The sequence below is a fragment of the Hippocampus comes genome, unplaced genomic scaffold (genome assembly GCF_001891065.2).
Source record: "Hippocampus comes isolate QL1 unplaced genomic scaffold, H_comes_QL1_v1.1 scaffold92, whole genome shotgun sequence".
In the NCBI taxonomy this organism is placed as follows: Eukaryota; Metazoa; Chordata; class Actinopteri; order Syngnathiformes; family Syngnathidae; genus Hippocampus; species Hippocampus comes.
Window position 1 is genome coordinate 1,325,622 of NW_017805379.1, and position 12,504 is coordinate 1,338,125.

Here is a 12,504-nt window from a genome sequence, read left to right on the forward strand (position 1 = left end):
GTGTTTGTTAAAAAAAATAGAAGAGGACCTTGTTAAAAAAAAAAAATCACATATGAATCTGCAACATTGAAGAAAATCATCAATTAGATGATTTTTCAAACTCATCTGAACCTTTGCCCCACAAACATAACACAAAGTGTGTTTGGTATTAGTTTTATTTTTTTAATTCCTCCACAGCGTGTATCTTTACAAGTCGTATTGCTTCCTGAAAAAACGCACATTCACCTTAAATTAAGAAACATTTTAAAAGCGGACAAAAGTGGAACACCCCCCCCCAACAACTAAAAATAGGTCCCTAATGCCACAATTCAAAGATCAACAACTGCTCAAATACATTCAAGGATGCTTGCAAAGCAGGTATGGAAAATTTCCTTCAAGAAATGGTTGCTCAGCAGCCAAACGGGACAATAAATTATCAAGACATCAACTTTTTAAGACTGACTACAGGCCAACAGACATCACATATGGTCAGAAAAATGTTGCAAAAAGAAGAAAGAGCCTACAGAAAACTAATGGTGACAATGTTGGCTGTGAAACAATCCGAAAAATAAACGGATTCCTGGGAAATCACCGCAGCTACACAAGTCTCGTATGAGCATGTATGAGCAGATGTCACAATCGAACTTGCGTTTGAGGATGTTCAAGCAGCAAATGGGACCGTGCAGTGGAAAATAATAGCGTTCGATGACGGCCTCTTGGCTCGTTGCACAACATTCCTGTTCATTGGCTGATCGACGTCCTAAGCATTTATTGTATAGTTATTAAATTAGGAAAAAAAAAATGACATTACTTCATTGCTGTTAAATAAAGTCCTGGTGTATGAATCCTCTCATCCAAATCGGGAATAGGGATTTGGTCCACTTAGGCCTAGTGGCAAACGCACAAAGTTAGAGTGTTACCAATATTTAAAAATAATCATAATAACAATAATAAATAAATAAAAAGTATCAATCCACTGAGCAAGAAGCCTTACCATATTTCTTCCTGATATCATCATGTCTCTGTTTCATCTCAGCCCGCCTGTGAAGACAAAAGCACAAAATCTTGACCACAAACTGCTTCCGGGTAAAATTAGTGTGACATCCTCATACAAAATGATCTCAATCAAAAATAAGGTTGCCAGGAACACCTCTAGGACTACAAATTAGTCGTCACAAATGGGACAGGGTGAGAGACTCATGATTTTAACACACGGTATTCATGAATGTGTGCTTTTTTGAGGGGCCATTTTGAATCCACGTCACAACTTGAACGCAAATTTACCTCACCTGTCCATTCATACGTTCACAATGTGACCCTTGGGGGCAAGACTGAATATTCCATGATGGTATATTATTTCTATTTTGTCTGTCCGTTTCCCTTTCTCTCTCTCTCTATGGGACTTATGTATTCGTATTTTCTATTCATGATTATTCTACATTAGCATATCGTTAGAGTTGGGCCAAAAAAAAAAAAAAAAAAAAAATAAAAATAAATAAAAAAATCTCGTGAACGTGGCGTCTCCCGATGCAGTAAAGGACGTTCAAGCATTGAGTGGCACAGAGAAAGCCTAATTAGGTTACAATTACATCGTCGAATACTTTACAAAAGTTTCCAAAGAAAATATCGCAAGACTCGTAATTGCTTCGATGAACAGCGGCTTTAAAGCTGAAACGTCATTTGTTACGATAACTTCGGTCTTCATTTTGGAAAATCCAAAAATAGGCATTTGAAGGATCCGCAAAGGCCAAAGGTCACAATCGCTGGTCAAGATAATGCACATCATGCGATTTTAATCTCTTTATATGATAGGAATGCCGATCCACAACAAGATATTTCTGCATTGTTTAAATATCATAGTTTCATGAAACATGAGCGGTTGATAAAGGTTTGTTATTGTTGTCATCTGACTGATGACTTGCTGACTTTTGTTGACAGCACACTTGCCTTGTAGAAAGCCTAATTAGGTTACAATTACGTCGTCGAATACTTTACAAAATATCGCATGACTCGTAATTGCTTCGATGAACAGCGGCTTTAAAGATGAAATGTCATTTGTTACGATAACTACAGTCTTCATTTTGGAAAATTCAAAAATAGGCATTTGAAGGATCCGCAAAGGCCAAAGGTCACAATCGCTGGTCAAGATAATGCACATCATGCGATTTTAATCTCTTTATATGATAGGAATGCCGATCCACAACAAGATATTTCTGCATTGTTTAAATATCATAGTTTCATGAAACATGAGCGGTTGATAAAGGTTTGTTATTGTTGTCATCTGACTGATGACTTGCTGACTTTTGTTGACAGCACACTTGCCTTGTAGAATTTTGTGAAGTTTTCATGGTGAACACTTTAAAGACTGGCAGTCCAAGTGTTTAGTCAATTTAACTTTAATTGAAGTCGATGAGTTGTCTCACAACATACAATGCCCGTTATCTCAAGAAACCACTGTACATCTGATGTCTGAGGAGTGTGGTTCTTGACTTGCTAAACCGCTTTGAGGTCAGTAACTGACTTACTCTGTTGAGTCACGGCGCGGTACAAATGGAATTGACTTGGGTTTGCAGGCGAATGACAATCACCAAGCCAAGTGTACGACTTACCCAACATTTTCACACTTGCAGCAGCAGAACATACAGACCAGCAGGGCGATGATGATAACGCCACCCAGTACCGCAAGAGTGATGATCAAGTTCTGGAAGTTCACTGAGCCAGCAAGAAAGCGTAAACACACGTGAGTCCAGATTTTGAACAGCAATAAAAGGACATGGATAGCTACGGTAACCAAAACATCAGCGGTCTTTATTTTATTTTATTTTTTTATCATCACCTCATTCCTTTCAAGGAGTTTGGAGCCTACCCCAGATACAACATACAATGCCCGTATCTCAAGAAACCACTGTACATCAGATGTCTGAGGAGTGTGGTTCTTGATTTGCTAAACCGCTTTGAGGTCAGTAACTGACTTACTCTGTTGAGTCACGGCGCGGTACAAATGGAATTGACTTGGGTTTGCAGGCGAATGACAATCACCAAGCCAAGTGTACGACTTACCCAACATTTTCACACTTGCAGCAGCAGAACATACAGACCAGCAGGGCGATGATGATAACGCCACCCAGTACCGCAAGAGTGATGATCAAGTTCTGGAAATTCACTGAGCCAGCGAGAAAGCATAAACACACGTGAGTCCAGATTTTTAACAGCAATAAAAGGACATGGATAGCTAAGGTCACCAAAACATCAGCGGTCTTTATTTTATTTGATTTTTTTTTTTTTTTTTTTATCATCAAACTCATTCCTTTCAAGGAGTTTGGAGCCTACCCCAGACATCTTCGGGCATTACACCCTGAACTGGTTGCCAGCCAAACGCAGGGCACACGTAGCTGAACAACCATTTGTGCTCACAATGACACCTAGGGACAATTTAGAGTGTTCCATGAACCTGCCTTGCATGTTTTTGGAATGTGGGAGGAAACTGAAGTACCCAGAGAAAACCCAAGTAGGCAGGGTGAGACAGTGCAAACTTCACACAGGAAGGCCGGGGCCAGATTCAAACCTGCGACTTCTGCACTGTGATGCGCACTTGCTAACCAGTCGAACACTGTGCCGCTTATGCCACAATTGTGGGGTAGAATTTTGTAATGTTTTCGTCACACTTCACATTAACTTCCACTTCGTCTGAAGAGCCCTGAGGGTGTTTACACATAAATACAATAGAAGAGCGCAAAACTGTTGGAATGGGAATAAAGACTTGTTTGTTCACCCAACATCTCTACATTATTTTTTTTTTTTTTTCGCTTGCACAAACTTTTTTTTTTTTTTTAAAGAAACTTCTGCCTGGGGCGCTGTCAGATGACCAACTCTTTCACCAATCCAACGGAACCGCTGGAGACTCCATTTCCCCAACCAAACAGAGCCTGGCAGTCACATGACGGCACATGAGTCTCCGCAGCCTAACACCGAAGCAAATTTGTGAAATGTTCCAGAAAAAAAAAATGGAGTGACTCGCAGTCAGAAGAGGCAAGAAAACCTCCAGACATATATTTAAATGATGTTTACCTTACAGAATACAGTATTAAAATGACATGCTAGGTCATGCGCTGTCTACGTTTTAGCCTACAAGGAACTCGACTTTGAACTTGAGAAAATAATTTTTTTCATGTAATCTCTACCTTTCAAACCTATTGTGCCGTTTGCAAACAAATACAATTCACTTCCTGTGGCTAAATTTGCCTTCGACGTTGTAGCTTTCATTTGAAATTGTTTGAGATAAAGTGATATTGTTGGGCAATACCCGAATTGGCACATTTCTACTTTACATTTTTGTCTATTTGACAATCCAACGTAAACGCTGGCGACTCCATTTCCCCACCCAAACAGAGCCTGGCAGTCACATGACTGCACATGAGTCTCCGCAGCCTAACACCGAAGCAAATTTGTGAAATGTTACAGAAAAAAAAATGGCGTGTGACTCGCAGTCAGAAGAGGCAAGAAAACCTCCAGACATATATTTAAATGATGTTTACCTTACAGAATACAGTATTAAAATGACATGCTAGGTCATGCGCTGTCTACGTTTTAGCCTACAAGGAACTCGACTTTGAACTTGAGAAAATAATTTTTTTCATGTAATCTCTACCTTTCAAACCTATTGTGCCGTTTGCAAACAAATACAATTCACTTCCTGTGGCTAAATTTGCCTTCGACGTTGTAGCTTTCATTTGAAATTGTTTGAGATAAAGTGATATTGTTGGGCAATACCCGAATTGGCACATTTCTACTTTACATTTTTGTCTATTTGACATTCATGCTCAGAGTAGATTTACTAAAGTCATGATTTGGAAGGCTGCTGTTGACATTTACTTGAGTCATAAGGTACTAAAGTAATGGAATTTCTTTGCATAACTTGAGGAAAATTACTGGCTAATCTGCCCACCTTAGACTAAGTAAAGTCAATACATCACACTTTTGTGATTGGTGGCAGTAGACAAATACTGGAATCACATTACCGATAGACTGCATAGGCGTGTGACCAGTAAGTACGTGTGTGTGTGTGTGTGTGTGTGTGCGTGTGTGTGTGTGTGTGTGCAATTCACTTCCTGTGGCTGAATTTGCCTTCAACGTTGTAGCTTTCATTTGAAATTGTTTGAGATAAAGCGATATTGTTGCACAATACCCGAATTTGCACATTTCTACTTTACATTTTTGTCTATTTGACATTCATGCTTGGAGTAGATTTACTAAAGTCATTATTTGGAAGGCTACTGTTGACATTTACTTGAGTCATATGGTACTAAAGTAATGGAACTACTTTGCGTAACTTGAGGAAAATTACTGGCCATCTCAGACTAAGTAAAATCAATACATCACGCTTTTGTGATTGGTGGCAGTAGACGAATACTGGAATCGCATTACTGATAGATTACATAGGCGTGCCTAATCTTATGACCAGTAAGTACGCGTGTGTGTGTGTGTGTGTGTGTGTGTGTGTGTGTGTGTGTGTGTGTGTGTGTTGTGTATTGCGTGAGTGTATCGTCTTACTCCAACACAGGCCCCAGCGTGCATCATAGAGCGGACAAAGTGAATGCGGTGGCAAAATGGTCCTCACTGGGTACGTCACACACGCCTTGGTTTTGATACACCACAAACACTGTCGGTTAAAAAAAAAAAAAAAAAAAAAAAAAAAAACTGAATAAAAAATGATTCATGACTGCTGAGGAACTTAAAAGATTGACGATAAAGGAGGGAGGGAGGGACAGAATGAGATCAGTTACTGCTCAAACCGGTCGGACAGGTGCGGACATGGCGGAGTCTTTCGTTTGGCCTCTTTCGAGTTCCTTTACAGGACGCAAACAAACAAAATAAGACAAAGGCTTCCTTTAGGCTTGCTTACCGTCACGTTGGTCAGACATTGCTCGCAGCTGGTCCCGTTCATGGACTCGCAAACTGTGTCGGGAGAGGATTAAAAATAAACAAATACAGTGTTGACATTTTTCACTTCTCTAGACAATGTAACAGTGATGTGTGAATACCGCAGGGGGCAAAAGTACACACACATTGGTGTTAAAGGAGAAGTACAGATACTTACGAAAATGAATAAATAACTAAATAATCCTGTAAAAGTAGTCAAATGGTACAACCTCTGAAACGCATTCAAGTATATTTAAGTAAAAGATGAATCCTTACTGTCTTTTATACATGTTTTTCACTTTTGATGCCTTGGCACAACAACAACAAAACTTTACTGAATGACTGAATTAGGAAAAACTTCCCTACCTGCAATTTATTTTTTCCGGATAACATGTTTTTAACCCCAAAAGCTTTTTTATACATGTTTTTCACTTTTGATACCTTGGCACAACAACAACAAAACTTTGCCAATGTTATGAAATGACTGAATTAGAAAAATCTTCCCTACCTGCAATTTATTTTTTTCCGGATAACATGTTTTTAACCCCAAAAGCTTGTGGTTTTGACATTCGCCACAAATTATTTTGGTGACCGAGAACATTAAACTTTTCTCTTAAGTAAGGCCACGAATGGGGAATATCTTGCTTCTCTGAATCTGTCGCCGTCATTGATACTCCTTAATTTACGCCCCCACCCTCCTAAACCTTCACGCTGCTTTTTTCTACCTTACAAGTCTTCAAGATTTCAATCAATTGATCAAGATCTCAACCACTGAAAGAGGAGATTGCACAAAATATTGGGAACTAAAGTAAAACGTTGTCAGAAAGCAATACTCAAAGTACAGAAAACACTGTTCACGTACAGTAACAAAGTATTTGTACTTTGTTAATTCCTAACACTGCCATGAGGAATAAATAAGGTTCTTGGGTTGTTTGTCGAGTCCTGCTCATCCTATTGGGGATTTCTCCATGGAGACAAAGGGTGGAGTAAGAATTTGTGTTCCCTTCAAGGAGACATAATTGGCCAACAGCTTGCTTTAAACACATTTTCTGACATTGACATCAGGAATTGAAAAGGACACGTTTGTTATCTCGAAGAAAATAGACGAGCAAAAACATGGCGTGACTTTAGTGGTTTGTTTTTGAAGGTTTACGACAAAATTGAATTTGAATTTTGAATACAACTTTATTGTCAAATGTGCTGTACAGCACAGATGAAATTTCTTCCCTCTCAACATAAAACAAGAGGAGCCGCTGCGGGTGTCCGCGCCGCCATCAAAAGAAATATGGCCGAAACTAACAAACCAATCAAGACAACAACATTTCCTTTATTTTTCATTAGTAAGGACACTGACGCCATACGACTTTATATTTTCATTCGAGCTAACGCCGGTAAATTGTTAGCAAACACGCGAATAAGAAGGGGAAAAAAAAACAACTTCTTCTTCTTACCTACGCCAGGTGCGGCACTTTGTGCTAAAACTGTCGTCGAAGAGAACGCAAGAAGGAGGACAACCGGGGCCAAACTCCTTAAATCCATCTGATTTGATTGAATAATTCAGATATTCCTTCGTTCGTGCTGTGAGAACGTCGTTGATCGTTCCTGTGAGTGCAGGAGAGGAAGACTGACCGTCTCGCTCGGGTTCTGAACGCGAATTTGCCGAGAAGAACCAGTCAAAATTGTGACACGCACACCGAGGAGGCGTGTTGCGACTACTTCGCAGTGAGGAAATGCTCGAGACTATTTGACTGCGTCATCCAATCAAAAAAATGACGAAATATTTAGTTTTAATCCACGTTTGTAATACTTTTGGCAAAAGTAAATCCTCTATTTTTTTGTTTAGGTGTTGTTAATTATGATACAGATTAAAATCAAATAAAAGTAGAATAAATATAATTTGAAACGTAAAATACTTGGCATTTAGAATTGAATGAGAAAATGCAACGCCTCTATTGTAATTGCTTCATCTTAAAAAACAGTTTCGAAACTGTACAACTAATATGATGTAATGGATGTATTCTTGGTTTTTTTTTTTTTTTTTTAATACAGTACGTACTACACTAGCCTAACATTTCGCCGTCAAAATGTGTCAGACGTTTGGGAAACACGACAAACCGTAACAACACCAAAGCAAATGATTTAAAACAAAGGTTAAAAAATGCCAAACTATAAACACAGGTCATGATCTGAATGTTTGCATGGCTTCAATGTAATTGATATCAGTCACAAGAAGTGCACTTACATCTGAGAAGAATCCCAATAATTTATTAAAGCATTTTTTTCAATTCAGTTCAAAATAAAAAATAACACATATTTCTCTTTTCTTGACCAAGCACAACGTTTAAAGATGATAGTAAGCCGAACATGAAAACGTAACAATAATTATAAATAAATAAAACGACCCACGCTGGCCGCCTGCGGCTGATGACAGAACAATTGTTTTTTTTTTCCCGCTGCTTGCTTAATTTCCTGTTGGGTTAAGCATGAGTTACAGACCGAAGCTAGTACACATAGAACAGGCGGCTCCCAGGGTCCTTGTTATGTTATGGCTTCTTCAGATTTGCGCTCATTTATTGCCTAAAACTCAAAACTGGATGGAAACATTCTTTTATCACTTTGCAATACATCATGGGCCATCGCGATCACTCAACACATTGAGGTTCTGGAAGGTCATCTACAGTGGATACAAAGGGATCCTGATCATACCTCTCGTGCTTTTAAGAGGTGCTCAAATTTTTGGAATACCAAAATGAAAATCTTTGGGGTGGCCTGAATGGGACTGTGCACGAGAAGAGATGCCTTCGCTGTATCACCCGCAGCTCCTGGGTGAGGCATCCTGGGACAGAACCCTCCGGGTCTTGAAGGACTGAGGACCTGGGATGGCTCCTCCGAGTGTTCTAGCAGAATTACTGGGGGAGGGGATGGGTTCTAGTACCCGTTCGGAGTCCCCCCCCACCCCACCTCAATTCCTCAGAGACATCCCCCCCTGGGTCCTGGAGGAAATACCCCCATCGGTCTAAAGATAGGATACCCTACTTGGGTCCTGGTCCTACAAGGTCCTGGTGGGTTCTAGGGGAGAAATACCCCACCCAGGACCCAGACCTAAATCCTATTAAAAATCTATAGCATGGATCCACTGTGGGTGTTCTATTAAAAAAAAAAAAAAAATCAATATTCTCTGATAAATTGGTGGTTTTGACCTCATTAGTTCTCAAGTTAAAGTTCGAACCAATCTGCAGACAATACGGCAGAAATGGCCTGGACATGACCTCATTAGTTCTCAAGTTAAAGCCAATCTGCAGACAATACGGCAGAAATGGCCTGGACCCGTGTCACATGATGCAATGACATCACTGTCAGTCTAACCATTCACACATAGCAGCACTCATGTTCTGCAAAAATTTCTGCGGCTTGACAATTTTACATATTTCCTCAAATAGTGGCCAGATGGGGAGTTAATTTACTCAACTGCAGATGGGAGGAGGCGAATATCTCCCCAAAACAAGAACATTGCAGAGTGGGTACACACCATTTTACTGGCGTGCGTTAAGGCCCGGTGCCTTCGGCAAGATTGGAAGACGCTACGCTCACTGTTGGTTGCTGCTGTTTTGGTTAGCAACACAGTAGAATTGAGCATCGTTAAGTCTTTAACTCTTGTGTGTGAAAAATAGCATCAATGAACTGCAGTAACTACCCACTGAGGGAGACATTTGTTTGTTTTAGGTGGATGACAACAAAAATATATATGCTGATTCCACAATTTGAGGAAATATGGTATGCACCATTTGAATCAGTATTTTTTTTTTAAATACACAACAGCCCTCCTCCATCAACACACTCATCAACACAGTATGTTACTAAATACATAACCTCATCCCTCCCTCCCATAAAAAGTCCCCATGCTTTTTTGATTCCCTTTAACACACTATCACAACATCATTTGCTTAGTCATATAAATACAGCTCATTTCCGAGGAATACACTTCTTCTCTTCGTTTCTTTTTCAGTATAATGCTGTTTGGATTACAATGTGATACACGCACGCACACACACGCACACACAGCAGCATTCCACACACAACACTTTTAACACGCACGCACACACACACGCGCACACACAGCAGCATTCCACACACAACACTTTTAGCTGAGAGGTTGTTGGACAATAAGAATAGCAGGATCAGAAAGCAAAGTCACATGGAAACACGTACGGATAGTTTGGTGCACTTACTGTATGCCATTTTTGCTAAAAAGAAAAATAACAGTCAACATGACCCGACAAGCGTGTGCAGAACTAATAGCATTAAGAAAAAAATCCAAACAATGATAAAGTCATCCAAACATTTTGTTTCTCTGTGAGTCACATGAATGGCACTGCCAGTGAATGACACTCTTTAAATTGCTCATATCTTACACTAGAGGTGTCACATCGCCTTTAGCGTAGATCCTCTACAGATCGTGCAGTGCTGTGACCGCTGAAAATTCAATAACTCTTATTACGTGTCATTATACAGTACAAAAACAATACAACTCGGTTCACTTTGTGTTTGAATATACAGTCAAAGGACACGCCATGTGAGTGGAATGCGTTATATCACATTGGTGGTCTTCCTTGAAATTGGTTCAGAAGCATTCCAAGTAGCTTTCTTTTTGGCTGTAGTTTCTTCTGATGGCCACACGGTGGCACCGGTGAGTGAATGTCTTCTTTTTTACTCCCTTGTCCAAAAAGAAGAGACCCAACCCGCCCCCCCCCACCCTTCAAGGACAGGGGTGATAGAAGTGATGTCACGTAAAAAAAAGACAGAGTGACAAAAGTAAGCAAGAATTCAACACTGTAACTTAATAAGAGTGAGGACAAATGCACGAGTAGAGAAAGAGGTTGAAGCAGAATGTCTGGCAGTGCAACACAGGGGCTTACCTCCACCCCCCTAGTGGAGTCCTAAAAGGGAGCCATACCCTGGGCCTTGTTTGTTTGTTTGTTTGTTTGTTTGTTTGTTTGTTTGTTTGTTTGTTTGTTTGTTTGTTTGTTTGTTTGTTTGTTTTTCCGACAGACTGACAGCCTAATAACTGACGGACGGATGAAATTTACTGACGTCCTAAAATAGCGGTGACCAACTAAAATTTTGCGATGATGGAAGCGCAGTTAAAAAAATCGATGAAGGACTGATGATTACAGTTTGGCTCGGCCCAAAATAATGACGTTGATGGCTGCCGCTGGCGAATGAATCAAAGACCAGCAAAATGTATTGTCGCGCCCACCTCTGGACGTAAGCCCTCCTTACTGGGTCCAAGGAGGCAGACCTCCTAATGTCTTGTGTGGGAGACTGTCGCTGAATAATTTTAATGTAGGCCCCACCCCATTCTCAGAGAAAGCCCCGTGAGGTCCTCGGATGGAGCCCCCAAGAGTCATTATTCGAAGTAGGACAGGACAGCTCATGGGTGCTTTGTGCTTGAGGCCCACAGAGAAGGAAATCTGACCATGTGAAGTGGCCTTGAACATCTACATGCAAGTGCTACAACTGGGGTAATGTAATTTACGTGAAAGGACTGCCCTCCAAAATCCAAGTTCATGTGTCATGCTTGAATTAAAAAAAAAAAAAAAATCCCAACATGTATTCAACCCAGTTCGTTTGACCCCTGTGACTTCAACGTCCACTTTCCTCGCTTGGCAGGGACTGGAAAGACTGCCTCTGTTCTCTGATTGGCCAACGGCGATCACCTGACCCACGAGCTGGCAACGCTGGTGACGGACATGATGCTGCAGCGTTTTTTCACCATCATATTAATGTAAGCCCTCATGATCTTGGTGATCTCGCCAACCTAAAGACACATTTCACTGTTAGGGGAGTGACCACTAAAAAAAAAAAAAAAAAAAAAAAAAAGACGCAGTGAAAATTGAATAAAATTCACCAGTGGCGTCTCAAAGAACATCTCCCTCTCGTCCACGATGATCTTGTAGGTGTAGAGCTGTGAGGCACCGAAGAAAGTGATGTGCTCGTACTGGAACGTCTCCAACGGTTTGGGTTCACCTCGCTTGTACACCGAGACGTTATCCGCGCTAACGCTCAGCCACAGATCGTGAGGGAAACCACCTTCCTTACACTACAGAAGGTTCACATCGTCAGATCACCAAAACTCAAACAAAAGTTGCGTGTGGCGTATTCGATCGTTGTCTTTACCTCCACGTCGAAGAGAGTCGATCCATAACCGGGCCACTCCTTGATGATGCTCATGTACTTGAGCATGGCCTGGTGCTGCGCCATGCCCTGCAGCCGCGTCCACTTCTCCAGCACGCTGGTGCGCGTGGCCGACGTCTCCTCCTTCACCCACATCTCCAGCATCTGCTCCTCTTCCACCTGCGCACACGTTACGATGGCTCTAGACCTCCTTTAAACTATGAATATTCTAAACTTGGGACATCCCTGACCAGAAAAACGAACTCTAGCCATTACTAAAAGACTGATCGAATGGAAAACATTCACTCATTTGAACCTTGGCGAAGGTCTGAACACTCTAGTTTCTCACTAACCTTCTGTTTCTTCAGCGAGCCTGTCTTGAAGCTCCTCCTCAGCGTGCCGTCCAGGAAGCTCGGCGTTTTGCGGTTCTCA

General features: G+C 40.9%; 2 protein-coding genes across 2 annotated transcripts in view; both read right to left on the bottom strand.

The window, feature by feature from the left end:
- Positions 1 to 137: 137 nt before the first annotated feature.
- pttg1ipa (PTTG1 interacting protein a) lies at positions 138 to 7,630 on the bottom strand. The gene is made up of 8 exons (XM_019872252.1): positions 7,350 to 7,630; positions 5,882 to 5,934; positions 5,530 to 5,638; positions 3,038 to 3,142; positions 2,589 to 2,691; positions 1,130 to 1,137; positions 974 to 1,084; positions 138 to 867 (listed from the first exon to the last, which is right to left on the bottom strand). Exons 1-8 carry the CDS (start codon positions 7,435 to 7,437, stop codon positions 830 to 832), a joined length of 615 nt encoding a protein of 204 aa, XP_019727811.1. The 5' UTR covers positions 7,438 to 7,630; the 3' UTR covers positions 138 to 829.
- Positions 7,631 to 10,913: 3,283 nt separating this feature from the next.
- Positions 10,914 to 12,504, bottom strand: part of myo10l1 (myosin X, like 1) — a 29,964-nt gene continuing 28,373 nt past the window's right edge. The window contains exons 39-42 of the mRNA XM_019872253.1: positions 12,426 to 12,500; positions 12,076 to 12,252; positions 11,807 to 11,998; positions 10,914 to 11,716 (exon numbers count right to left, since the gene is read on the bottom strand). Of these exons, the coding sequence (XP_019727812.1) occupies positions 11,612 to 11,716; positions 11,807 to 11,998; positions 12,076 to 12,252; positions 12,426 to 12,500 (549 nt within the window). The 3' untranslated portion in view covers positions 10,914 to 11,611. The remainder of the gene's footprint in view (positions 11,717 to 11,806; positions 11,999 to 12,075; positions 12,253 to 12,425; positions 12,501 to 12,504) is intronic.